Source organism: Fopius arisanus, unplaced genomic scaffold, assembly GCF_000806365.1.
Source record: "Fopius arisanus strain USDA-PBARC FA_bdor unplaced genomic scaffold, ASM80636v1 scaffold00001, whole genome shotgun sequence".
Classification (NCBI taxonomy): Eukaryota; Metazoa; Arthropoda; class Insecta; order Hymenoptera; family Braconidae; genus Fopius; species Fopius arisanus.
This window is the reverse complement of record NW_011887740.1, coordinates 4,860,662-4,887,847: the sequence shown is the minus strand read 5'-3', so window position 1 is coordinate 4,887,847 and position 27,186 is coordinate 4,860,662. Positions and strand designations below refer to the sequence as shown.

Genomic DNA, 27,186 nt, shown 5'->3' with positions numbered 1-27,186 from the left:
CGACTGGTGGGGAACACGGCCACAAGTGGGGATTTCGGAGAGTGGGGGTTACGGCCGAGGTTACTCCTCTGACAATATTCACTATAGTTACCGAGTCGGTTGACGGGCAGACACCCCTATTGCGTGTGGCGCCCTCTCTCTTGGGGTGAGGTACTACAATGCCTGTGGGGTCACTCAAACCCCCAGAACTGACCCTCTACTTTAGTCAATCTTCTTTGGGCAGACATGCGGCTTGGAAATTCTCATCATCTAGCCAGTGAGCGTCGGTGTCCGTAAAATGGCGGACGGTGACATTGATCTGTACGCCGATGATCTTGAACAGGACTTTGCTCAGGTAATATCAACAACAAATAATACACTACTGATCTCAATAAATTAACGACTACAAATTCCACATTTTACCAATAATATCGATAATTGTGTGATCATAGAAACACGGGATTGTTGATTCGAGTGTTCGGCGTCATGGTGGAGTCACGATAACGATCGGCCCTCCAAAGCGGCTGTGTACCGCCTGATTTTTTTTTTATCTCCTTTTTTTACAATCACTCGAAATTACAATAATTTTAACAATTGTTCGGGTGCTTTGATCGTACTAACAATGTTGCATTGACAATTGAACAATGTGAAACTGGGGAGGGGATTTTCCATTCAGGAAATGGGATTGGAGCATGACCACATTATTGGCGAATTTCGTGTGGAGTGAGTGAGACAGAAAAAAAATATGGAGCTTGCCACTGAAGTTTATGTTCGTCCATTAGATTCACGAGGTTTTCGTCATTGTTAGGACTAGTTCGTTATTATTGCGGGACTCGAGCGTTTTTTATTGGTTCTGGGGCTGGATAATGCATTGAAATTATTGGTTAATGTTTTATGATTGCTCATTGATTTTACGTCGATGGAATTTTTTTTTTGGGAAATCGAAGCTTGGGGCTGGCTGGAAAGCTCTTGGTTGATGATTATTATTCCATTGAAGATTGGAAATGGGGGGTTTTTGTAAGACTGATTAAGACGTGAGAAGTCACTTCATCATTTAAATATTCTATACAATTTATCAATTCTGTGGATGCTATAAACTTATTGAATGGATTAGGGGGGTTCTCTCTTTTTTTCTACGGAAAATGAATATATCGGTAAAAAACGGTTTTACCACATTTTCAATGACCTGTGTCCAATTTCACCGGATTTCTCGTAAAAAAAAATTCTGATAATTGTTTTTCGTTCATTATCTCAACGATTCCATATCGAGAACCATATGGAAATAATGATTAATAACGGTGTCCCATTAACGAAAGCTGCGACAATAATAAAATGCAGAAATTCCAGGATGAATTCGCTGGCGATGGAGTTGACCTCTACGACGACGTGATAGCTGCCCCATCAGGTGGCAACGGTGGAGTTGCGACAAACAGCAGTGGTGGAGGTGGTGATTCAGATACACCGAATACAGCAAACGAGGAGACGAACGGTAATGCACCATACCACCAAGTGGGAAATAATATCCAGCCCAACCAAATTGGCAGAAGACACCAGTTGTACGTTGGTAACCTGACGTGGTGGACAAGTGATCAGGACATAACAGAGGCTGTTCTGAGCATTGGTGTTTCGGATTTCGTTGAGGTGAAGTTTTTTGAGAATCGTGCCAACGGTCAGTCCAAGGGCTTCTGCGTGGTCTCCTTGGGATCTGAAGGGAGTATGAGATTGTGCATGGAGAGACTTCCCAAGAAGGAATTGCACGGACAAAATCCAGTGGTGACATTTCCAACTAAACAGGCGCTCAATCAATTTGAATCCCAGTGCAAGACAAGACCAGCACCTGCACCCCAGCAGAATCAGAGTCAAAAGCCCCACAATCCCCATCAGCATCAGTCATCGATGCCTCCACATCAGCAGCATCCACAGCATCCTCAGCACAGTCAGCATCCCCAGCAGAATCATGGACCCAGAATGATGATGGGACCACCCCAGGGGCCCAGACCCCAGAGGATGCCACCGCCTGGGATGGGACCACCTGGGCCTGGCAATGCAGGACAACAGGGACCCCCAAGAATGCATGGACCACCCATGGGCCCTGGTGGACCTGTGCCTCATCACATGTCTGGTCATCCCAATCAGGGACCACCACCTCCTGGATACCAGCAGAGCCACTGGAATGGGCCCAGGCCGAATGGGCCTCCTGGACCTCCTAGGGGACCCAATGGAGGACCCCCTCAGCAGGGACCTCCTGGACCTGGACCGGGACAGCACAGACCGCCTGGAATGGTGTGTTTTATTTTTTCGCTATGAAAATGTATCTCCTGTAATAATGGAAGAATTTAAAATATTGATTTTATGTTTTTTCTCTTCAGCAATTCCGTGGACCACCTGGACCTCCTAATCAAGGCCCACCGCGTGGCCCTCCTCATCCAGGACCTCCTGGCGATCCACGTGGAGCTCCACCTCGTCCTGAATGGAATATACCACCAGGTAACAACAAATTTTCAATTATCCTTTTTGTCATTCAAAACAATAAACTCAACGTAAAGAAAATTCTCATCTATTTCCAACGTGAAGATAATAGAAAAAAAAATCTGAATTGCGTAAATACTAAAATCGAGAATTATTTATTTCATTATTATATCGATCTGTTCGGAGCAATGAACCTTCTCAGGGCTAAAACAATGAACGAAAGATCAATGAATGTATTTGTGGTAACATAAAAAATTCAGGTATGCATCCTCATCAAGGACCCCCAGGTTTTAACCAGCATCAGCATATGCAAGGCCCCCAGCCAGGCCAGGGTCCACCCCAGAGAGGACCTCCACCAGGAGGAATGGGCGGTATGTTGCAAGGGGGTCCACCACCAGGTCACGGAGGCCCTCAGCAAGGCCCTGCACCAGGACCCCCAGGTGGTCCGGCACCTCACGTAAATCCCGCATTTTTCTCACAAGGTCCACCCCATCAGCATCCAGGCCAGCACCCCGGTGGACCACCGCCACCACATCATGGACCAGTCCATGGTCCACCCCATGGGCCACCTCATGGACCTCCGCATGGACCACCACATCCACCTCCACATGGTTACGGTCCACCCTCTGCCCAGGTAAATGAGACATTCTCCTTATTTTTTTAATATTAAATAAACAGAATAAATTGAAATGACGATGGAAATATTTTAGCCGCCTTATAATACTCCCGGGCCCGATCACCGCCCTGAGGATCCTCCCCAGCTCCGCGAACAGGAGTTCGAGGTGATCATGGATCGAAACAGAACAGTGTCATCATCGGCAATAGCTCGTGCAGTCTCAGACGCCGCAGCTGGGGAATATGCAAGTGCCATTGAAACGCTCGTCACTGCGATATCTCTTATTAAACAGTCCAAAGTGGCTAGTGATGATCGCTGCAAAATTCTCATCAGTTCTCTGCAGGACACTCTCAGGGGCGTGGAAACTAAGAGTTATGGCTCCGCTAGAAGAGGTGACTTTCAATCTCTTCAGTGCCATAATATGGAATTGAATATAAATTTTTACTAATTTCTGTTGATATTTTTAATTACAGAACGTTCAAGATCTCGCGACCGTGAGCGCAGTCATCGTCGTCGTCGTGAACGTTCTCGTAGCCGTGACAGGGAGTACAGGGAGAGGAGTAGAGATCGTGATCGTGAGAGGGACAGAGATCGCGATCGAGAGAGGGATCGCGATCGAGATCGTGAGCGTGAGCGTTACTACAGCGAGCCCTACCCCAGGGAGAGATCACGCAGTCGTGATAGAGATCGTGAGCGTGAGCGGGATAGGGAGTACAGGGAACGCAGCAGGGAAGAGAGGTAAGCCTTAAAAAATCACACAAGTTGAGCAATCTCGGTCTGAAAAAATATTTCACTCAAATCCATTTGAATGTGAGGAAAGAACTGAAAAAAAAACGGAAAAATTGAGATAAAATATTAAATCAACATACCACTCAGTAAATTAAAATGGAAGACAAAAATAATGCCTAGAAATTTTCGAGCTCAGTGAACATTTCTCGGAATTTAGATAATCCCAAGCTCGAACTTTTCAGTGGAAAGTCGACGCCTACCTATAAAAGGTGATACAAAAGTAAATAGTCGAGTGTTTCTCATTGGCCATTCCGAATAAAACTTATTTCTCATTGATCAATTGGCTAAGTCATCATCAACACAACGGAATCAAATGACGGGGGCGGAGCGCGTATTCGGTCTCGTTGTAAATATTATGTATATTTTATCGTTACGATCGATCTCTTTGGGAGAAATAAAATAGTGTAGGAGAAATTGAGGCAAAATGAAAATTCAAAATGAAGAAGCACTTGACGTTGAGTTTCTATCATTTTCATTTTGCTCTCGCCTGATAGTCATGAATCGTAGATTATTACTATTGTGAATCGACGATGGAGCAACTGCATTGTGCGAAATATTTGTAAAGTGCAGATGCTCACAGTATAGTCAAACAGATATGTGATAATAGCTTAAAAAAGCGAGGCACAGAATGTCGAGAATTTTTATTTCGATATCTATTATCCATTACCCTATTATCAAATCAAGTTTTTTGGAGATTTGAAATATTAACTATTATTTTTTCTGCTGTGCCCGTTTGACAAATTCTCGTCATTTATGTCATTATGTAGGAAACAAATGGAATAAATATGTTTTATAAATCTGGTTTACCAATGCAAAGATGCAAAACCTAGAGGAGGAATTTAATTATGATAATGAATATAATGAAACGATCTTTATTTCTTCATTGGTTCTTCAATTCACACTGTAAAATTATTCATTTGAAAGTTTTTCATTGAAATAAGGATCGAGTACAGGTAGAATAGTGTACATGATTAATCGAATAATATTGAGTATAAATTAAGGAAATAAGTGGAACAATAGCGAAAAAATTGTAAAAATCATAACGTGGTATTTTCCATTAGTACAACACGTCAGGCAGCCAGACCGAGAGTTAAAGAGGAACCGCCCGAGGCGGCACCAGTATCATCTTCCAAGCCGTCTAGGTAAATCTATTTTTTTACATAAAAACCAAAAAAAACACATCTATTGAATGCGATGAAATTATGTTTACTATCCAACTAGCTCTGTTGAGGAAAAAGAACTGAATGAGTGTTACTTAATCTGTACATTTACCATTTTTTTTCTTCATTTTTGCAATCTCTTGTACCTATTAGCCATAGTATCGATTCACTGCATCCTGTGTGTTTACGTGTGGACGAAATTTTGTAATAAATTGTGTAAAAAATTTGTAATCGATGAAATAAGAAGATAATTTTCATTATTTCTCTACGATTTCCAGCTTTGATGGACACAAATTATTCTCAATACATAATGTCATTCCATAAAATCACTGATATTATAATGAAAAATTATCTTCTTAGTTTAGATAAATGATTGAACTGCCAGTGAAATTGGTAAAAAATCCATTAGCAGAGGGAGTCAGAAAAAAAAATATGTTCTTCCCCAAGAAAATACGATAAAAAAGCCCGTGTACTGTCTAGGTATTATGACGATCGCTACAGAGAGCGTGACCGGGAAAGGGAGCGTGAGCGTGAAACAAGCAGGCGACCAGCTGAACGCGAAAGGGAGCCTGAACGTGGGGGTGGTGGCGGCGGTGGAGGTGGTGGAGGAGGAGGAGGAGCTGGTGAGAGAGAACGTGAACGTGAGCGTGATCGACGTGATGAGCGTGGAGACTCTTCGCATCGTTCTAGACACTGAGTCCACCTTCCAGAATCATCACAATGTGGAGCATACAGTAATAATGACGTGACATCTGCAGCAAGTGGAACAGGCAGAACGAAAGCAACAATAAAACCATAATTTCGTTAATAATTAAAAAAAAGTAATAATAACAGTAAATCACTCCAAACTTTTAGTGCTTATCGTTGTGACCGATATGAATTTTTCTGTGGCATCCAAAGATTTAAACGAAAAAAAGGAAATGAATTGAATTCTGACAGCGAATAATTAATTTTCTCCGTCAACTATTGATTTTTATCAATTTGAAAACAGAAACAGTTGAGGATAACTGCGCAGTTGAAGTAGCAGACAAAAAAATGTGTGAATTAATGGAACAATTCAGTGCTTTATTTTCTCGTCATAATGAATTATATAATGAATATTTTTTTCTCTTTCTGTCCTCTTAACATTTTTGCCACATTATATTAATAATTAATATCCTACATGTATACATAACGTATATGTAACAGCACTGTAATTAAGAGTATGTTTGAAAACAAAAATATTTAGATTTAATGTGAGATGAGCAGTGTTACAGTAGAATTAAATAATGATAAATATAATTACAAGTTTGAATCATCAAGAAGCTGATATGCTGCTCAACGAAGATTTTAATCATCTACAGGACACTGTCAAGAGGAATGAAGAGCGCTCTTAATGCAAATTTATCATCGGTCTTCAGGGCTCATGCGACAATGCAAGATTGTATTCTTAATATAATGCAAAAAAAGAAAAAAAATATTCGGTTTCGAAAAATATATATTACTGACCATGTCTTTACTTTATTCATCTGTGACACAAAATCCTCGAAAAAAAAACTAAACTAAAAGAAAATATTTGAGAAATAGCAAAAATGACACAACAAAGATGTTAATTTATTTTTTTCTTTTGCCACTTTATAATAAATAACTTGTGGTTTGTCTGTATTCATCGAATAATTTGGCTTATATTTTACAATTTTTGCAGTATGAAATCTCTATTCAATTATTGAATGAGTAAAAAAAAAACACAATGTAAACATTTTATGTAAAATGCTAATGTAAATATTCTTCTTTCTCATTTTTTTACTATCGAGGACAAACCAGAAACAGTCGAGTAGATTCACAAAGTGCCTTTTTCATATTTTTTCGATTAACCAAACATGCGAATTTATAATTTTTATTTTAACGACAAATCGATATTTTCCTTGATTGTCATGAAATGTTATTTATTGTCAGATTGAAAAATTATGTGGCGCTCTTATATGATCGTAGATTTTATCAACTTTGTGAGAAATGGATCTGGAAGGAATAATTTATTTAATTATGTTGATCAGTAGATCTTCAATTCTCACAAAGTCATTTTTTTTAGATTTTTTTTTGGTTGAAAAACAATTCATAGTTTACCCTGTAGTTGCTCCAACCAATATACTCTTCCTGTCTTTTTATGTTATAATTTTAGAACTGTCAATTTTTGTCAAGGTTGCATGCACATTTTTTATAATTACAGCTAATGAGATGATTGAGACCTAGAGATAAGAGATCGAATGATATTTTTCATAATTACTTGTGGTTTGATTGTTAATTATTTTTTCTGTGGAAAATTATTTTTTGACCATTTTAAAATTTCTATCGATACTATCAGCAATAATTAATTATTGAACTGCAGGTATTTCTATGAAAAATTATTCACAAAAGTTTGGCTTTTGATCAATGTCAAGGCCATTCTCCAGTACGCTCAAATTTTGTTGAAGATTCTTATCTTCATTACTGGAAACAAATTTAAAATGCGTACATCCAGAGTTTAGTCAAATTCCATTGACTAGAGTCCGCAATCTTGTGACTGTGATACTATTTATGTGATTTTTCTATTTTCAATGAAAAAATAATGGAGTCCTCTAAACTCCACGTTTGCTCAACAAATCAGTATAGAACAATCTTAATTTTTTTCTTAATTTATCGACATCTTTCACATCTGTACTGAAAATTGATTGATAATTAATCAATTAATTGAGTAATTGATTGAAAACACTTAAAAACAGTTTATTTTTGATACTCGATCGATCAAGTCTTTCAATTTTCCATGGATTGAGCTCGAGAGCTTTTTCATTTGAATATAATATATTTTGGCAATATTAATACAAAAAAAAAAAAAAAACATTCCACGTTTCGAAAATGGAATAAAAAATCGGAAATAAATCGTTCCGGCCCTGCAGGGTAAGTTTTACCGTGTTATACTGAAATAGATACTGTACTTAATAATTAAGTCCGAAAGAAAACGAGTCGTAGATTTTAAGAAAGCGTTTGTCACCGCTAAAATCGAATTTCGCCTGCCAGTCAGGACTAAATTTTTGATAAAAAAAATTACGAAAAACAGGTACAAGCCTTTATAAATATCAAAATTTCGTAGAAAAAGCAGCCCATGCTTTTCCAATCATAAAGTGGCGGAAAAGTTGAATAATTGAGAGGAGAAAATGAAGCAAAAGTGCAACTGCAATTGCTGCGAATAGAAACTAGTGAAAAAATATTGAATTCGAAAAGAAAATAGAAAGTAACGAAGCAGTAATTCCGCTTATTATTTTGTGGTAATTAAATCAAAACCCTAGGCTTTCATTATTATTCATTTATTTCCACTGTCTTTTTTATTTCTGTTTTCTATTCGCTTAAGTCATTCACAATTTCCACCTGTCAATTCATTCTCATCCCCTAAGATCGAATTAGATTGTGAGATATAATCAAAGATGTAACATAATTGTATCGATTTAACGATGAGCATCAAATATTTTGGTAGGTATTTCGATGGAACATTAAGACTGATTATTATCTGAGTGAAATTGATGCCACTTAAGCTGTGATAAATCTTTTTAATAATAATGGGTTTAAGGTAAGTGTGAAAAAGTAGAGTGAAGGGAAAACCATTGCGCAACTTCTGTGTTATTTTACTGTTTTTTTTTTCTTTTTTTCTCTTCAAGTTTATGTATTTTTAGAGATATATATAAATTTCCTCTGGAACGACTTTCAATCACAATATTTTCTTTACAAAAAAATACGAATTGATCGATTAAAGAGGAACAATTTTTGTTGAATATACAGTCCTTCAACTAAGCACTAAAGACTAGAACGATAAAATTATTTTTTTATAAACTCAATACTAAAAATGGAAATCCAAAGGATAAACGACTCGATATTGTAAATTGCTCGAAAAAAATAATTATTTTTGTCACCTTTGCAGTGACGAAATCATGGGATTTAGCTCAAAATTATTATTTATAAAAGATAAAAATTGTGCTGAATGAAAAAAAAATAGTCAATAGGTACATTCGAGTGATTCTAATCACCTACTCAGTTATATTTAGGCCATACTCGATCAACTATCGATTAATATCGTTTTAAAGTCATTTACAATTGATGTTAAATTATTTATTGATTCAATTACCAATGATTCTCGACTGAGAGGTAATTTGGCACAGACAATATTGTACTAGAAATTTTCATTAAATCTCAACACCTGTTCCTCACATCTATTCAAAATCGACAGATTGTTGTACTGTCAGTTATTAGTAATAAACGAGTCAGTTATAATTAACTTATTTAAACTTTCATTAATATATATCTGTGATTTTGGTTCAATAATTTGAGCTGTATTTTAATTCGAATAATGCAGTGAGAGATAAACAGTATTAATGACTCTGATAATTTTACAATATATTTTTCTCTATTACTCTAATGAGTGAAGGTAACATTTTGTTATTTTTTTTTGTATGAGACAGTTGACGTGATAGGCATGGCCACATGGAAATATCGATATACCATTGTTTCCTAGTAAAACTGGAGTTTGTAGTGAGAGAGTACAGCAGGGACACACTGATGATTTTGTTTTGTATATCATGCCCCAATGGTGTGCTCCACTGCCGAATACACGATTATTTACTGGCCTATCGAGATCTTTCTCTAAGGCATCTGCGAGATTTTCTCTAGCCTATAAAAATTATCAAAGAGATAAATTTCAATCATTATCCACATGTCTCTATACAAATCAAGTCGAGCAGAATGAACTTTTTTCAATATTAAATAACTCCAGCTCTCCAAAATAATTTTAAAATAATCAAAAATATTGAGATCATACCTGACAGGAGTTACTGAAGATTAAGAGAAGTTCATTCTAAGATTTAAAATTACCTCTTTCGAACAAATTGAGCTGTACTCCTTGCCACCCTCTCCACTCCTGTTGAACTCAACCACCTGCTCAAATCCATGACGACTCAATAGTTTCGTACATATAAGTGACTGAAAAATACTGAAACCATTCCAAAGATAATTGAAACAATGCAATAAATACTTTTGCAACATTGAATGAAGAATGACGAGAGAGGAACTCTTTAAAAGAAAAAAAAATTACCTTTCTTTTAATTTAATTCTAGGCAGCTTCTTCTCAGCATCAGTGAGGAATTTCATGGTGGCATGAATTCCCTCCCTCTTGAGTATCTCATGAGCTACTCCACTCCAGTCAATCCTCTCCTCATGGTTTCCTTCATCCCTTCCACATGAAATACACCTCCCAGTCCTCATCCTGTCGTCGCAATCAGCGACAATATCCCAGGAATTATCCTCAACTAATGGAAGAATAATCGAAAGTACAGTATTGTCTCTAGTCTGAAGGCACAAACGAAGAAGATGATCTATTCGCTCTCCCCTATCAATGCAAATCCTGAGATAATTCCTCCATAGATAAGGTACACTCTTGCACAGTTTTACACAATTATCTTCACTCTCCTCGCTGAATCTTTTCACCAAGAGCTGACCAATGTCCCCAAATTTTGACTCCGAGGATCCCCTAAACATGGGAAATCCGCAGGTGCACTCGCTGTAATCAGAGCCATTCAAATCTACAAATGCCCTGAGAACTTCCTCCACTACATAACTGTTATCAGACCCTTCCCGTCGCATCAACACCTCCGGAGAAATGTTCTCCAGGAGTGCATGGAAGTAGAGCCTCTCAATGGATCTCACAACCTCATAAAGAAATATCTTCAACTCGACTATGTCCTCGTATTTGAAATTAATCTCTTGTATACTCTTAACAATTCTAAAAATCGTATCTTCTAGGTCCTCTAGAGTCATCGAAGACTTTAAGGTACTTATTAGTGTATAAAGTGGTTGAATATCTGATTGAATGCCCGCTGTTGCTGACTCTATCTCCTTCCTCCGAGGAATAGACGATCCTTCTTCACCTCCGTTTATTTCCATTGAATCTTCACCATTTTTGCTCATTTTCAGTTCAGCAAAGCCCTCACCAAGCTCTGTGAGATCTCCTTTAATATTCATCTCGTCAGTGTTTTTATTCTCTAATTTTCTCATAGGCTTTATTACACTCCTACACACAATCTCAGAGTCTGAAGATGAATCCTGATCCTTCTCGTATCTTCCATTATTTCTCGAAGCAATAGAATGACCAGAATTAACAACAACAATTCCACTATTCAATCTCTTTGGTTGAGTATTATAATTCGACTGTATCACTGATATTATTGGCTGAAGTACAGTCACCAATTCATTGCTGCAATCATTAAAATCCTCCAGCATCACTGAATTATTACTCTCGATTAATTTCAGTAAATCACTTCTGAATGTCATGCAGGCGTTGTAACAATCATGGTAAAGTTTTGTTTCAAAAAGTTTGATGATGAGGTAATCGATGGAAGAGAGCATTAAACACTGGAAAGTGCCATTAGTATTCATTAAGTAAATTTTATCATCAACAACTTGTGCCATAGCTATTGTATCTAATTTATCAGTCCACAGTACAACTGCTGCATTCGTGGGGTCGATTATGCAGAGGGAATTATTTGTGTGAGAGAGCAAGTACCTTCTGCTTACAACGAATAAATGAGAGAAATTGATGATTTGAGGGATGTGGTCATGTTGCTCATTGTCTACATCAGTGGAAATTGATTTAATGAGAGATGATTTGAAAATTTCGGAGGGAGGAACTGCCAGGGCGTCTTTAAATTGATGAGTCTTCAGGACTGTTCCATTCAGATTTACCTCCCAGAGTCTGAGCCCTGGTCTTGCTGAATAGATCAAAACACTTTCTTCATCAGTTGGACCTATTATAGAATTCAGACTGACTTTGCGCACATTTTTGTCCTCATCTGTTGATGAATTTTTCTCGAGTTCTATTGGGGATTTTTTCATGAAACAAGCACCGAAGACTCCGTCCCTCGCTTTATTTCCAATCTGCTTGAATTGCTCCTGGGATGTGTCACATACGTAGCACCGTGTGAGGGTCGAGACGAGGAGGTAGTGCAGATTGTAATCCAATTGGACAATGCTCGAGTCCAGGTGCATGAGGGCACATGAAGGGGCTTGGAACATACCATTCACTGTAAATATCGAGAGGACAATCGTCGAGATCTTCCCTTTATTGTCCCCCACGTAGATCTCTGAGCTTTTTGAATTCCAGCAGAGGGATGTTACTGTCTCTCGGAGGTGTTCATTTGAAATTGAAATGAGTTTTGCTGAAGGCTTTAGACTCACAATGCAAACACTCCCTCGTTTTGTGGACAAGGCGACTGTTTTCTCGTCTGGGGATATCTGCACGTGGGTCACTGGGCCTTCCTGTGGATGAGGCATATTCAGGGGTGAGAATTCCAGATCCACAGAATTCGGAATTTAATTGAATATTTTTGGCTTTGAGTTATGAAAATTCGAATTTCCCTTGACTTGAAAAAATTCCGAAAATCTTGCATTTGAAAAATTTCATTTTATTACTCATTCTGTTAATTCTAACAATTTAAACTCAGCCTTGGACTTCGAAAATTGATAATTTACCGATAGTGGTATCACTTGTTGAAAAGTACATGGCTCTCTGGTGAATAAGAACAGACTACCACTCGTGGACCCAAGGACAATATGACTCGTCGAGACATTGATGCACGTGTACTAAATAAAATAAAATGTCATAAACAATGAAAATTATTCTGCATTCCACTGGATTGTCAACTCACTTTGATTCTCTGGGTGGCAATTATCGGTTTGTACAGCAACGAATTAATTTCTTCGTACTGAGATAAGACGAGTCCACTCTCTTGCATACTTCGACGATAACTCAATAAAATTCTACTTCTACCAGAAAATATTTACCTTGTGCACCGAATATTTATTTATTCGACATTAATAACGAACTAATCAGCCTCGAAAACATTGTGCTCATCTGTTACTAGGAAGAAATAGTGGTGTCAATGCCCGGAATTCATTAAAACCGAGAGGAAGATATGTTAATTTTATCTCATCGTTTAAATTGTTTCATCACTCCTGTCAATCACTCACTGAATGACCATTTTCCACATCCCGATGTTATTCCTCGCTCTTTAACATTATAAATGCATATCGCTATTCATTATCCTCAAGATGGCAGCAGACAACAACCCGCGTAATTTTACGAAATTTTGCAAAAGATTTTAATTACCCCGTACTCTCTATTGCAACCCCCAACAATTCATTAAATTCCTCCCCAATAATTCAATCGTCTATACCTCAATATTCTCATCAGAGGATTGTTGTTTATTCTTAATTCTCAATTTCACAACAATCTGGTGAATAACTGGACCCTAGGGTCCCCATTCTTCGACTTCAACTTCATTTTCTTCACTCCACCCACACAACTGCAATCAATTTTCTGTCAAACGATCTGAAACAATTTTGCAATAATAATGTTGTATCCCGTTAATAACAGATTTGTGGCTGTGAGATAACCTTAATCGGTATTAAAAATAAATATTAATTGGAATCGAGTGGAGGATGACTGCAAGTGGAAAAATTAAACGTCAGCTGTGATGTCGACGAGATAATTAAAGGGACCGGGAACTTTGTCACATTCTCCTGTTGAAGAGGACAATATTAATTAATCCACGCAATGGCCTGTTTATTGTTGAATTCAGAGTCCATACAGATTAAAATTCCGTCCATCGAGACAATCGATGGAATAACATACTACGTTGTGGAGGTTAGAATTAACGAGGTTGTATGGACACTGAAACACAGGTACAACGAATTTGCTGAGCTCCATGAAATTCTGGTGTCTGAACATTGTGTGGAGAAAGAGATTCTTCCACCGAAGAAACTTATTGGTAACAAGAGTGAGGCTTTTATCGAGAAGAGAAGACAGGGACTGGAAATGTATCTCAATTCGGTTTACAATTACTTGAAGAAGACAATGCCAAGGGATCTGGCGACATTCCTGGATCTACACGTTTATGATATTTTCTTCCTCCTCCAAAATATGGCTCTTCAATTTTTCTCTGAAGGGGAGACTCTGTTGCAGGGAAATAAGAGTTATACATTCACTCCAGTTCAAGTAATGAATAATGAGTTTTGCATAATTGTCCGGTATTTTCTGTTATCATAACTTGTTGAATTTTAATTTTTCCAGTTATACGCAATAAGTGAGAGACTGAAGCAGCCCTGTCCCTCCCTGGAAGTGGTAGATCGTAAATTCGATTTTAGTCACGTACTCGATTTAAATTCACACTTGAAGATTCTCACAATCGAAGGTACCACAGAGCCCTACGGTACGAGCAACATAAATCCATCTCTCCTCCCAATCGAGCTCTCGACATTCAAAAATATCCAGCACCTCACGATAAATCGTTATCCAGTCGACAAAATCTACGGCATGGGAAATCTCCGAGACACTGTAAAAATTCTCGAAGTGCATTACACGAAATTAAAAAATATCGTAGAGCTGGTGATGTGCGAGGAGGTGCACAAGAGAATAGAGAATGCTAATGATTCTCACGTATGGTTAAAAGTGACACACGTAGATCTCAGCGATAATCGAATAGAATGCATCGATGAGGCCATAAAGCTGATGCCACAGATAGAGTCATTAATTCTGAATAATAATCTTCTGTCTGAGATTTCTAATGTGACTCTACTGCCCAGGCTCTCGCAGCTGCATCTGGCATCTAATAATTTCATCAGTCTCCCTGAAAAATTACACACAAAACTGGGGAATATCGTGCACATGGACATCTCCCAGAATCAGTTGACCTCCTTAGCAAGTTTCTCGAAATTATATTCCCTCGAGTGGCTCGACGTCAGTTGCAATCGAATCGAGAATATCGAGGAGGTCAAGTACATTGGGTCTCTCCCCTGCCTGGAGAATCTCAGATTAACTGGCAATACAGTCTCCACAATCGTCGATTACAGGGTCAAAGTCCTCGAGCCTTTTGGCAAACGAGCTGCTGATATCTGTCTCGATAATGAAAAACCAAATCAAAAGGAGCTGGACACTGTTGCCGTCCTCCAAGCCCTGAGGATTGCCAAGGAGGGAAAATCCCCGTCCTTCAGTGCACCTGATTCATCTCTCTTTGCTGCCGAAATACCGAGCACTTAGATCCGTCTAGCATCCAAATAATGATCACCACATTTTTATTCGATAATAACTTTTATTACTACTAACGGTTCATTCTCTATTGAACTGAAAAATATTTTTAACGAGTTTGCATTATTAATTCGACTTATTTTTTTAATCCACAACAATTAATTGAGTATTTAATCATGATAATGAGGGTGAATGAGTGATTGTGGGTATTTTGTTGAGAGATTTATTATATTATTCAATTGAAATTGAATTTTCATTGAGTTTTCTCACATGATTTCAGCTTTATTTATATTTCCTCTTGTGAGGATTTTTATTTTATGAAACTTTTGGTGCTTTTTATGCATTACTTTCAACTACAATAATCAGTATATTATTTAAATACCAAAAAATTTCGAGAATCACTTTTTTAACATTTGAAAAATGAAAAAAAGGTGTCAAATCTTCGAATAATCACCTGTAATGTTGATATGGTTGAAAGGAATCGAAGTTTCATATGAATTTATATGTATGTTTTAATTTTCCAACGTTGTGCTAATTTTTAATGAATTTTACAGAATGATTAAACATGATAATGATATACTCATGTATATAAGATGAAATATTTTCGTAATAAACAATAAAAGCTGTGATAACACCTGACGTACATAATTTCTCGTTCACTCTTCCCAACCCAGATAATACTTTCGCGTCACATTGAAAATGGTCTGATGAATAGTTTGATAAGATTAGAGAGATAACTCACTCAGTATTTTCAAATTTTATACCTTTATTCAATTTCTCCTCGACTCCACCAATAATTTTAAAACATTATGCATTGAAAATGTTCCAATATCCATAAATAATATCAATAATATTATAATGCTTAAATACACTAGGCATCGTGTGGGTTTTTAGTCTTTTGAAAGTACATTCTATGCTAATCGCGAATATAAGTTACAAATATAAATTTTGTGTGCCAGTTTTTCCAGTATTACTTTCAATAGAATTTTAGACCGTTGGACTTTGAGTTTTCCAATATTCCGTTGAATATCAAAAATTACTGATTGCAATTTGTGCTATTGTCTAGAAAATTCGTGATAATTATCACTGAATTATCCATATTACAAACTTTCAAGTAATAAACCTTGCAAAAGCAGTGGTTTCGTGTATTGAAAAATAGAAAATATTGATTCAGATAAAAAAATTCATGCACCTTATCAAGTCCAACTGTAAAATATCCAGATCGATTGGAACTGCTGTAAATCCGGTGTGGATTATCAATTCGAACTTTTATAAATTTCCGTTTATTAAAAACATAAGAGCGCAATAGCAAACATCCATAAACAACAGCGACGAGGCTCTTGTTGGCGATAATACATTTTCCAAAAGTATTTGTGGATAACTGGGAGGCAATGAGTACGGAAGATTGGACCTGGGAAAATAGAAGACTGGAAATAGGAGGGGGTATTTTAATGTGGGGCAATGTGAGTAATTAAATCGCCATAATTTATTGGTGGGCAATTGGGATGAGTTTTTCACCGTATCCCAGTGCTGGAAGTGGAGCTTCGACAGTCAGTACACCATCTTTGCTGAGTGATGATTTAATTGTCTCCGGATTTGTTCCCTTTGGCAACAGGAATTCACGATTGTACTCCCTGTACACGGATTTGCTCTCTGTTTTCTCCTCATGTTTGGCGTGAACCTGCTCAAGACATAATCAATAATAAATGATCAATAAAACGATAAAATTGCATTTTCCCACAAAATAAATCTTCCACCAAAAGCCCATCCCGCGGATTCCACTTGACTCATCAAGTTCCCCTCTTCCTCATTATTATCACTTGCCAGGATAAAGAAATAAAAATAATTGTTCGAGACCATAAAATACCAGTTTGACGTTTCCGTGTTAAATCCTCGCGTGACAGAATGCGTTTCGTCGGATTTATCAGCACGTGAATCAGATGTGACCCAAATGAGCCCTCCAATGGTACCCCAACCCTTAAATTTTTTTTTTCCTCCGACGTACATAAAAATCCCGAGTCTCCCGACCAATAAAAAAATACCGAAAAATTCCATCGAGTCATTCCATCTATTCGCGTGACTCATCCATCTGTTTATTCCCTGTCTTACAATAATAAATGCGCGTACTCCTACGTATTCGTAATTTGGAGCAGGTCAGTAAGCACTCGCATTTAAGTAGTCTAGGAAACATTTTCGATGAATAAAACTGAGCAGAAAATATCTATGCGTCATCACTATCGACCCGCACGACTCAAGAATTCTCGGACACTTTCAAAATCCCAACGAGAGAATATTTAATTTTTTATGCCATCGAGGATAATTCACATGTGTTGAGTTAAATGTTTGCACAGGTGGATGTACACCTCGAGACAATCGCCAATAAAAACAGCAAGAAAAAAAAAGGAACACGAAAATATTCGGATGAACGCTAAAGACGAGTTAAAGTATTGAATATCGAAATCATTGATGTTCATTAATTTTCCATTGAGAAGTCGTGGATTTTTTTATTAATATTGATCGTATGAATTTGAGATTGTAAGAGTTCCAAGTTAGACCGATTAGGAACTCGATTCCCTCTGTCCAGGCAACGGGAGACAAACAAATAAAGGAAAATAGAGAATGAACATAAAACGTGGAGGACATTGGCAGGAAGTGGGTTAACGACATCATGACGCCAGCAATGGGGTGGAATTGGGGTTGAATTTATCCTGAGATAAAGCAGAAAGAAGTAGTAACTCAATTTCCATCATCCATCTGATATAAAAAGTCATTTGATCCATCAGATAATTATTTCATTAGTCTCAATGTCTTGGGAATTGTTGATTATTTTTGTCGAATCGATTTGCATCGACTCGGATAGTTGATATTCATGGAGGTATCGATAAATTGAGAGGCGCAATGATATGCACGTGAGGTAATCGTCAGCGCTGTATTTAGCAGACACTTTGATGGCCCTGACCAGAGAATTACCTATTTGCTACTTGTCATTGTAACTTCTATCAACAGCCGCCCCTCGGTATTCCAAATGATACGTTTTGACGGTTTGTAAAGGTCACTTCCGGCACTTCAAAGTGGATTGCTGACTGATTTATTTTTTTAATGACTTGAATGGCACGTGGGGAGGATAAATTAAGTCATACTCATTGTCAAATAAAATCGAGACAATTTGACGGATTTATTTTCCAATCTACAATTTTTTTTTATTGAGATTTCTCTTTTTGTAAATTGAGTTTTCGTTCAGAAAAACAATTCGTGATTGAATTTCTCTTTTATATTATTAAAAAATAGTGGAATGCCTCATCTAGTGATAATTCCAGTGAATAACTAATGCAATATTTAATAGAATTACTGAAAAGTTCCAGGAAAAATTATCTTCACTGTCACGTACGTCAATTTCTGAAAATTTCCTATCGACAACATGAAATATTTCTGAGTCAAGTTACGATATTCTTCTAGAGTCATTTTATCAAGTCTGAAAAAACACTGATAAAAAATGTTGAGCAGTAAAATTTTTCTACATATTTTTTTAAACAAAATAATCGTTGGCTCAATATGAATTTTGAATCATGAATTTGTATTATTATTATTTTATTAAGCTATAGTCATTTTATTATCGTTTTATTAATTTTAACTGAATTTTCATCTCCATGCATGCGTGCATGAGCAATGAGCGTTGAAAGGCAATTATCTCGCTGTGATGAGGGGGAGAAATTGAAAAAAAAAATTGCAGGTGCGGGATTATTAATGCCGCACCCTCGACCAAAGATCAACACGATGAATCTACGCTAATTGCGTTACGTAATGGATTAATCAGATAACAGGAAGATTGATTGTGTCACGAATGATGTCAATGATTTGATCGGATTATTAATCCATCCCAGAAAATCCTTTTTCGATCACTTTTTTATTTGGCACTTGTTCGAGAGCTTTTATTTTTTCTCACAGTATTTTTTCCCTTCTGCCAGGTAATTCAAGTCACAGAGACTTTATAAAACACGCACAGATCATCTTACGATGCTGCAATCTCTTATTGCGATGAACTACTGTCTTATGGCCCCATAAAATGGAAATTCCAGTGACTAAATTGCTGTTTTGAATAATTTTAAATTATTTATCCAACACAGATAAAAAAATTCCCTTGAAGTTCTATCATTTGAATAATGAAAGAAGAACTGTAAATTAAAGAGAGTGAAATTTCTGATAATTTCATGTAATGTTTTAGTTATAATTTTATAATTGGATAATTTAAGTTTAAATTGCGAAAAATCCAAAAATAGCGTGTGATTATAATCCGTGGATAATGCAAATTGTATTCATGGTCATAAATTTTCTCGCCCTTGACAGAACCCCGAGAGTAGAGTCTGACCCTGAGGTGGACATGATTTCTTTAAGGTCTGTTTCATCGACGGGAACACGAGACAGGCCTTGACCACGATTCATCCTCCACAATTCCTTTAAGGTAGTGTATAAAATCGATAAAAAAAAAATTCCCAAAAGCTAAATAAAAATAATTCCTTGCAACCCCTGAACTGAACAATTCAGCATCGAGGATGAAGAGTCTGATGAATTCAGAGGATTAATTCCGTCCCCATTGGATCACGAGACCGAGTCCAGAAAGGAAGAAACATTTTAAACTCCATCAATGTCTGGAGAATAACAGTCGAGTGCATCGACCCGGATAGTTTCCCCTTTTGCATAACGGCGAACGAATTTTTTCCCTTCTCCCTTCGTGACCAGAGACACCATTAACCATTTCCTAAACATCTCACTGGAAAGGAGACAGGAGGAAAAGACAAAAGGCCCATGCGAATCAGCCCATGAAATAATTCCCACATTTTTCGAGGAACAAAGACTATTCTCGAAGTCGATTTATCAGTCTCAAGATTTTGAGAGCTCGAGGGAATTTTATTTCTCTAAATTCCTCGAAGTCTAATTCAAATTTCCAATTTTAACAATTCCTCAATGATTAATCGTAGCTTTCTAATGATTGAATTTAGGATAATTAAAATTTATTTGGCGATTAAAAATTCTTTCATGGTAATGGGCTGAATTATATAGTAAATTTATAGAGTTAAAGGGACGCGTAATGAAATGTTAGACTTTGAAAAAATCCCCGGACTTTCACAATGACAGGAATTACACCAATTGGATACTGACGAGTGTTAGTTGAGAGCACACAGTGGGTGATTATTTTTAGGTGATACTATTTTCAGTCGCCGGCACCCAACTGTCGGGATTAGCCGGGTTCTGCATCCCAACAGTTTTTCCCCAACATATTCAATTATATTTCACTTCAATCCAATTTCTAAAGATACTTCAGACGATTTGAATGCTCTCCCACAAATCAATGAGCCCTGAAATTTCGAATTGACAGACTAAAAGCAGAACTTGCAAAAAAATTCTGGACCCAGTGATGACCTCCAGAAATAACCTGAGGTATCCAGCGAATTCGTCAACCGATAAAACTAAAAATGATAACGAATTTCAGTGACGATTTTGAGGTTTTGTTATTCAACGGAGACCTGAAGTAGTTATAGGAAATATTATTGCACAACGAAAATGTAACAGATACGTCTGTTGCCAGGGAATTGTGCAATGGATCATTGGGGTCGAGAAAATAGCGGTTTTCACGTCAAGTCATGCACAATTTCCCAGGAAATGAATAAATGAAAAGACCACCCAAGACTACCCCGCACTGACTAATAACCGATACTGAACAATTAGTAATTACCAATAGTTTATTGTCCACAGTCTTGACGACGATTTCCTCCGGTGTGTACTGAGATACGTCAAATCGTAGTTTAAGAGTTTTGTTGTCTCCCTCATCCTGAATCAAAGGACTGTTGAGTCCATCCAACCAAGTGCGAGAATCCTGCTGAGGACTCAATGAACTGTTCTGGGTATTGTGTGTCGTTGTGCTGAAAATGAAAAAAATCGAACAATTAAAACCGATAAATTGTTGTACAATTCAACATTTAAATGACCAAACAACGATGATGCTTTGTGCGATGATCGAAATCCATGATGGCTTCGGTGATCTACGGTAGTAATTGCTAGGGTAATAAACGATCTAATACACATAAAGAGCAATTGTGAAATTATAACTAAGTACACTAATGAGCGTAACATAATTGATAAACCTAATCTAATAAAATTTGTGGAGCTATTTGCAGCCGTTCAACAAATTTCTTGTCATCAATTTATTCTTGATGAGATCTGATGACTAACATCTTTAACTCTCGACGGGACTCGTCCCGTTTATTAATTACGTTTCATTGAATGAGTGTTTAATCACAGGAGAGAGGGGGGAATTTATTATGCCATTTGTTAGGTACAGTCGAGATAGTTTTAATCCACAAGCCTCATCTACGAGTGCCTCTCGTCATAAAAGCAATGGAAAGCGTGCAACTTCAGTGAAATTAGCGCAAATAAAAAATAAACATCAAAACCTCAGGATTTTCTTAATCTAATTCCCCTGGTTCAGAACGAAATCAATTCCAAAACAGAATTCTTCCATTGAACTTGAAGTTACGAATGATTCCAAGAGAGAAGAGGTAAAAGATATATTTTTCGCGTGAATAAGATTAATTGAAATTATACAATTATCTATAATTTTGCAATTAGATGCGATGGATGCGAAAAATTAATGAATTCTACAGTTATTTAATCTGGAAGAGGCGTGCAAGATGCTGATGTGCGAAAAACTGGTGGAACAAAATTGATGATGTATTTTTTGGAACATTTTCTTTGCTGAATCGAGGCATTGTGCTTCACCTGGTGAAAGTCTTGTCGAAGGCGGAACGCTTTGATGGCATCGCAGGATCAACCTTGTCCCAACCCTCAGTCCTCGAGGTCGTCGAGGTTCGATGTTCACTGGTGCTCGTGTGATGCCGGCTGGTATTGTATATAGCATAATATGATATTATATAGCAGTTAGTCACCAAAAAAGTGCAAAAAAAAGGAGGAAAAAATGTAATAAAGAAAAATAAAATTAATCTCTCACTTTGTACCACAGCCTCTGTTTGCGACAGGCGGGTGAATTCAGTGGGTCTACCAAATTTGCTTTAATTGATTATCAGTTAGTTGTGGATGATGTTTTAAAATAGTCCCATTTTTAAATCAATCAATCGGTAATTAAAGTGGACTGAATAAATTTTCGTCGACGGGTCGGGATCATTAAAACGAAAATGGACGTAATCCAATGAGCAAGACCGACTTATTTGGCAGCAGTTGACATTGACATGAAACTAAAAACGCCCCTTAATTATGGCGATGGAGGACGGATGAGTAAATCTCCTCAAAATTTATTTATACTTTGAATTTTAACGAAAGAAAAAACAATTATTTCATTATCCACGGAGTTTTCCACGAATATCTCGGGAGCTAACAGGGATAACGAATTTTTCGTTACGACCTTTTTTCGAGATCGAAAGCAGCTGGACAAAAAAGATAATAACAAAATTTGCGAAATCTCCCTCAGATTTCGAGATTTTCACCGAAAACTGTTCGACGGTTGTTTTTTTAGATGAATGTAAATGTTTGGAATTGAGTGTAAGTGACGGAAGATATTCTCGACGACAGAAAGACGCGAGTCGGAATAAATCAAGAGATTTCCACCTGCCCAGGAAGTCGACGATCCCTGGAGACCGGAAGTTGCTGTTCTTCGGAGCGATTCAACGCGCGCTGTGGCTCACGTTCAAGGGATTAATCCCCGGAAACGAGAACAAACTTGGGTAGCAGTTTAATTATTATTAGTTACCCGATATTATTAAGAAATCTGATCGCCTGATGGTACGGCTCATCGCCTAGAATCGTGAAACCGTTTCACGTTGAAGAACTTTGGAAGTCTTGACGTGGGTAGTGATTGATGGACACTTCTCAAACAATCCTCATGACACCGAAGGTTTCACCTTTACATCACGAATAAATAACGAGTGAAAATATCTGACGTTCAATCATAAGATTAAAAATGTGATTTAATTGAAAAGCATTCTGCAATCAAAAATATCAATTCAAAATTTTCCCCATGATATAATTTTAATAAAAAAAGAACGAATAATTATTCATTAATATATCAATAATAAATTGTATGTAGTCTCATCTGAAATATTAATAGACAATCAATAATCTATTTATCGCTAATTGAATAATTTGGATTTGCAGAAAAATTGTGTGTAATTCCGTGGAATATTCGTGATTGAAAAATTTTTTATTCTGCGAATAAATGGAGGAGGGGAACTAACACCTCTTCAATTACATAATCCACGTAAAATTACGCAATTCTGTGAATTACATACCCATATCGAATGACGGTTTTGTGACGCGGTGGATAGAGATTTTCATCCAGTGTCAATTTCCCAACTTTATCCCTCATCCAATCGGATTTAAAAATGCTTGACATATTCTCAACACGTGGGTTTTATTAACAACTAAGGAATTAAATAATTCCGCCCACAGGGAAGTCCATGAAAATAAAAAAGCGAGTGCCAAACAAAATCACTGGAGGAATGATACGTCAAAAGCATCCAGTCTGTCTGGTATCACAAAAATGACTGCGCAAAAGGTGCGAGTAATGAGAGATGAAAAAAAAAATCGAGTGGGAAAAACTGACGTGTAGTTTTTACATCTATTAAGAACAACATCGATGCGACTGGAGTGATTACACTATCATTGTTGATTGAAAATAATTTGGAGGTAGAGGTACTGACGTAATGCTCAATGAATTCCCATATACGTAGAAATTCATGAATATTTATGGCTCCGTGAAAAAGAATTCAAATGAGTGATGACGGATATCTATAAATAAATAAATAGAGCATGTGTTGGAGGATTTATGCAGCCGGGACGTTTGCTTTCTGAAAAAAATTCGGATATAGTTTTCTGTTCTATTAATACATGAGAAAAAATTCTTTGGTTTAAGAAGAGATGAGTCACGCAAAGTGAGAAATTTTTTAATTGCACTTGCGACATTTTTTTGGGGGGTTGTTCTTCAAGCAAGAGTGAATTATTCAATTATCGCATGTTGCGTGCAATTTTATGACCCATGTACCCAGTCCTAGATTGATTCAGGGATAAATTTCTGGGGCAAAGGGCACCCCTGGAAACCCCAAGCGATGGAAACCCACGATTCAAAAGCCGGGGGCTTGTGAAACCTGTGAAATGAGGGGTAAAAGAGAAATTGTCGAGTGAAACGAGTTTTATTCAGACGAAAAAATCCATTTGCGTTTAGTTTGCACCCACGCTGTGCTCTCAATGAAAGGATGAATGCGGAGTCTGGATTGAAGAGAGAAAACAGAAGAGAAAATAATCTGAGATCTTCACAGTCCGATTAAAACTCCACTCCAAACCATTTAAGTTTCAGTTTACGTTCAATTTTTTTTCTCCTCGACCCAACGGTGTACGACTTTTCGGCTGGTGTGACCGAATCTCTAAAAATATCCAGAGGTAATACATAATCCAATGGTAGTTCGAAGATCAGAAGGGTCCGAGAATATAAAAAAAATTGTAATTTCCTGTGTTGTTAACCAACCACTTTCGTAAGAGTGTCATTAAATTCTATTTAAGAGGAAATAATCGCGGATTTTCTAGTTTCCACGGAACTTCAATGAAATTTTCTATGTCCAAACAACGAGAAGATAAGATAAGCCTCCCCTTACTTGAATTCTTTAAAAAAACATAAATTTTCAGTGCAAATCAATGAATTTGGGATTGAAAATTGTGACGATGGTCAAATTTTTTATGAGTATCATGACCAGGTTGACATTTTCCTGTAATTTCTTCGGTAACTAAAACAATTTTTTCGAAAATCATCAATTAAAATGCTATAAAAATGTCTTTTGGTTATCACTTGTGCCGCAATTGCACCGGTGGAATGCATTATGCTGCACAGCGATCGCTGGTAGAAGATAAAAATATTTCTTGATGCATATGTAATTACTCCCGAGCATGCCAAGGGCTCATCAATTACTTCCGGCTGTGAGTCATCTCGAGCATTGCCAAATGATGAATCGTTCATCCAATTGAATCCAGTTGCTTAATTATCCCTAATATTATCCAGGAATTAATCCCGGACGATCAGTCAAGCATCAATTCTATCTCAAATCAATATGAATCGAAATTACTCTAGATCAAACCGCTAAACCGAAAGAAAAAAATTACTCTTTTCCGGAAATATCCCGCAATCTAAAGAAATTACAAAAATCCTCGTGGAGACCTTTTTTGTAGAACTAATTGACATCTACAAAAAAGATAATTATAGAAATGTCTTTTAGTCTGGAAAATTCGGGGAAAACCTGTAAATTCATCCCTTCGTTCCTGATAAGTTTCAAATAAAATGAAATCGCAGGGTTTTAACTCAGACTATTCCACACAACTGGCTGATACCATTATTATTAATTTACCTAGTTGTTGTTTTGAAGAAATTGTTGCTCTCCCGATTCATAAGTTCGCTCCTGAACCTAGCCATTTCGTCCTCCATTTTTCTCATTTCGGCGTCAAAACGCTCACGTATGTTTGAGAATTCGCTGTCAATGACGCTGAAGTCACCGAGTTTGATGGGAATGTTACGCTTGGTACCACTGTCAGCCATTATTTATTATTAAAAAGAAACACTTGATCTTTCACACACACACTCGGTTTACTAGTCCTCTTTAGATAACAGACGTTCACGTTGAGAAGTCGGATTGAGGAATGAGCGGCGCACGCCACTCGCAACCCCTTAAATACCCCCACCGCGAACTTCTCGCCGCTCGTGGGTGTTCGTGTGCCACTCGCTATTCTCCGTCATTCATCGGGTACACTCGACAATCTACGGTGCACTTTGGAATGCACAACACAACGCGCATCGTTTCATTCTCTTCTGCTCCATTTGAATAGTATTTTATTTGTTTCATAACTTGCACACAATTTTTTAATAATTATTACACCATTAATTAAATAATCGGGATGATGAATCCAGTGATAGCATCACAGTGAGTCCATGGAGTTTCTATATTCGAGGAACAGATTATTCCCATTCGTGATTTTCCTTAACCATAAAATTCACCGAATTTCCAGTCATTTCATTTGGAAATCAACGGACATCTGGAAATATTTGACGTTTTTCTGAAGTAATTGCCGGCAAGTCAAGAAAATTCATATCAATAATTATTTATAAAAAGGATGAAGTAGGAAGGGAAGTGCAATGCAGATTATGATGTGAAATCCCTCCAAAAATGGACGCAGAAATCCGAAGTTTTTCCCTTCGACTCACGATATATTTTCACGAGTGATGTCAAAAGGCGTAGGTGATCACATTAGACAGCGCAAGTCATTGTATTTCAACATATGACTAATCCTCGGTTTCATTCGAATTAGACGCGGTATTTAGTATTTTGTATTCACAATTCTTCGGGGCGAAGAAAATCGGAGAGCGACTCAGCCATCCGGTCGTTTCGGGCAATTTAAACATGCCATTTGTGCATGTGATTAGCACTCATTCGCTAATGAATCGCAAGGACTTATCCTACATTTCAACGACCCCGTGAACACCATCTGGACTTCACTCATCTCCCAGAATTCAATGTCTAGAATAATGTTTCGCAATACAACACAATGAAGTCACAATAATTTTCTACAGATTGTTTACTACAGTCTAAAAAAAATACCGCGACGTTTGCCAAAGTCCGACAATCATCCCCGCATTATTTATACAAAAGTCCATTTGCATCGAGCAAGAATTATTCTAGAACAAATTCGTAACGCCTAGAAAGATAAAATCACGAAATTAGTCATGAAACTATAAGTTTGGATACATCATCATCTCGCTGTTGTAAATATGGCAACTACTCTCGGAATAAACACGTGACGAGGCAGAATGATTTTTCGTCGGGTATGAGATGCTCCCGCTATTTTTATGTATCATCTCCTTCAATGAATGACGCTACCACGATTTTTGAGCATAAATAGTACAGATGCCCTCAGTCAAGGACACCATATTATCTTCCTCTAAAGCAATCGACTGAATTTTTGTAGTTTGTTAAACGATTAATGAGCGAATTTATCCATATATTTTTGCAATTAGTAGTTTGAAAAATTGTGATGCATCGATGGAT

General features: G+C 37.2%; 4 protein-coding genes across 8 annotated transcripts; 2 read left to right on the top strand and 2 right to left on the bottom strand.

Moving 5' to 3' along the window:
- The first annotated feature begins 237 nt into the window (after positions 1-237).
- Cpsf6 (cleavage and polyadenylation specificity factor subunit 6) lies at positions 238-6,554 on the top strand. Of its 3 annotated transcripts, none has more exons than XM_011301464.1 (8): positions 238-334; positions 1,327-2,262; positions 2,349-2,466; positions 2,709-3,082; positions 3,159-3,456; positions 3,538-3,802; positions 4,915-4,995; positions 5,494-6,554. In XM_011301464.1, exons 1-8 carry the CDS (start codon positions 278-280, stop codon positions 5,708-5,710), a joined length of 2,346 nt encoding a protein of 781 aa, XP_011299766.1. In that variant the 5' UTR covers positions 238-277; the 3' UTR covers positions 5,711-6,554. The 3 variants fall into 3 exon arrangements, with proteins under 3 accessions (XP_011299766.1, XP_011299775.1, XP_011299759.1); XM_011301473.1 differs by having other exon boundaries at positions 243-334; positions 1,318-2,262; positions 2,727-3,082; XM_011301457.1 differs by having other exon boundaries at positions 243-334; positions 1,318-2,262.
- Positions 6,555-9,028: 2,474 nt separating this feature from the next.
- Positions 9,029-13,077, bottom strand: pink (WD40 repeat domain-containing protein pink). Its single transcript, XM_011301411.1, has 5 exons — positions 12,717-13,077; positions 12,541-12,651; positions 10,109-12,327; positions 9,889-10,006; positions 9,029-9,688 (listed from the first exon to the last, which is right to left on the bottom strand). The coding sequence occupies exons 1-5, from the start codon at positions 12,801-12,803 to the stop codon at positions 9,428-9,430; spliced, it is 2,796 nt and encodes a 931-aa protein (XP_011299713.1). The 5' UTR covers positions 12,804-13,077; the 3' UTR covers positions 9,029-9,427.
- Positions 13,078-13,353: 276 nt separating this feature from the next.
- On the top strand, positions 13,354-16,400 carry LOC105264502 (nischarin). The gene is made up of 2 exons (XM_011301421.1): positions 13,354-14,065; positions 14,141-16,400. The coding sequence occupies exons 1-2, from the start codon at positions 13,625-13,627 to the stop codon at positions 15,104-15,106; spliced, it is 1,407 nt and encodes a 468-aa protein (XP_011299723.1). The 5' UTR covers positions 13,354-13,624; the 3' UTR covers positions 15,107-16,400.
- Positions 15,841-25,794, bottom strand: LOC105264505 (alpha-crystallin A chain). 3 transcript variants are annotated; one of them, XM_011301435.1, is made up of 4 exons: positions 25,495-25,794; positions 21,869-21,988; positions 20,826-21,012; positions 15,841-16,775 (listed from the first exon to the last, which is right to left on the bottom strand). In XM_011301435.1, exons 1-4 carry the CDS (start codon positions 25,680-25,682, stop codon positions 16,581-16,583), a joined length of 690 nt encoding a protein of 229 aa, XP_011299737.1. In that variant the 5' UTR covers positions 25,683-25,794; the 3' UTR covers positions 15,841-16,580. The 3 variants fall into 3 exon arrangements, with proteins under 3 accessions (XP_011299737.1, XP_011299744.1, XP_011299751.1); XM_011301442.1 differs by lacking the exon at positions 25,495-25,794 and adding an exon at positions 23,392-23,645; XM_011301449.1 differs by lacking the exon at positions 21,869-21,988 and having other exon boundaries at positions 25,495-25,793.
- Between the last annotated feature and the right edge of the window lie 1,392 nt (positions 25,795-27,186).

Bases quoted from the DNA above. Each gene is read 5' to 3' on its own strand.
- LOC105264505 (XM_011301435.1), bottom strand. From the start codon at position 25,682: ATGGCTGACAGTGGTACCAAGCGTAACATTCCCATCAAACTCGGTGAC. The intron at 21,989-25,494 runs GTAAATTAATAA...ATACAATACCAG, and splicing joins TTCTTCAAAACAACAACTAG to CCGGCATCACACGAGCACCA. The intron at 16,776-20,825 runs GTAATTACTAAT...TGTCTTGAGCAG, and splicing joins CTGTGGACAATAAACTATTG to GTTCACGCCAAACATGAGGA.
- LOC105264502 (XM_011301421.1), top strand. From the start codon at position 13,625: ATGGCCTGTTTATTGTTGAATTCAGAGTCCATACAGATTAAAATTCCG. The intron at 14,066-14,140 runs GTAATGAATAAT...TAATTTTTCCAG, and splicing joins ATACATTCACTCCAGTTCAA to TTATACGCAATAAGTGAGAG.
- Cpsf6 (XM_011301457.1), top strand. From the start codon at position 278: ATGGCGGACGGTGACATTGATCTGTACGCCGATGATCTTGAACAGGAC. The intron at 2,467-2,708 runs GTAACAACAAAT...TAAAAAATTCAG, and splicing joins TGAATGGAATATACCACCAG to GTATGCATCCTCATCAAGGA. The intron at 3,457-3,537 runs GTGACTTTCAAT...TTTTAATTACAG, and splicing joins TTATGGCTCCGCTAGAAGAG to AACGTTCAAGATCTCGCGAC.
- pink (XM_011301411.1), bottom strand. From the start codon at position 12,803: ATGCAAGAGAGTGGACTCGTCTTATCTCAGTACGAAGAAATTAATTCG. The intron at 12,652-12,716 runs GTGAGTTGACAA...TATTTTATTTAG, and splicing joins TTGCCACCCAGAGAATCAAA to TACACGTGCATCAATGTCTC. The intron at 12,328-12,540 runs GTAAATTATCAA...CCTCATCCACAG, and splicing joins AACAAGTGATACCACTATCG to GAAGGCCCAGTGACCCACGT.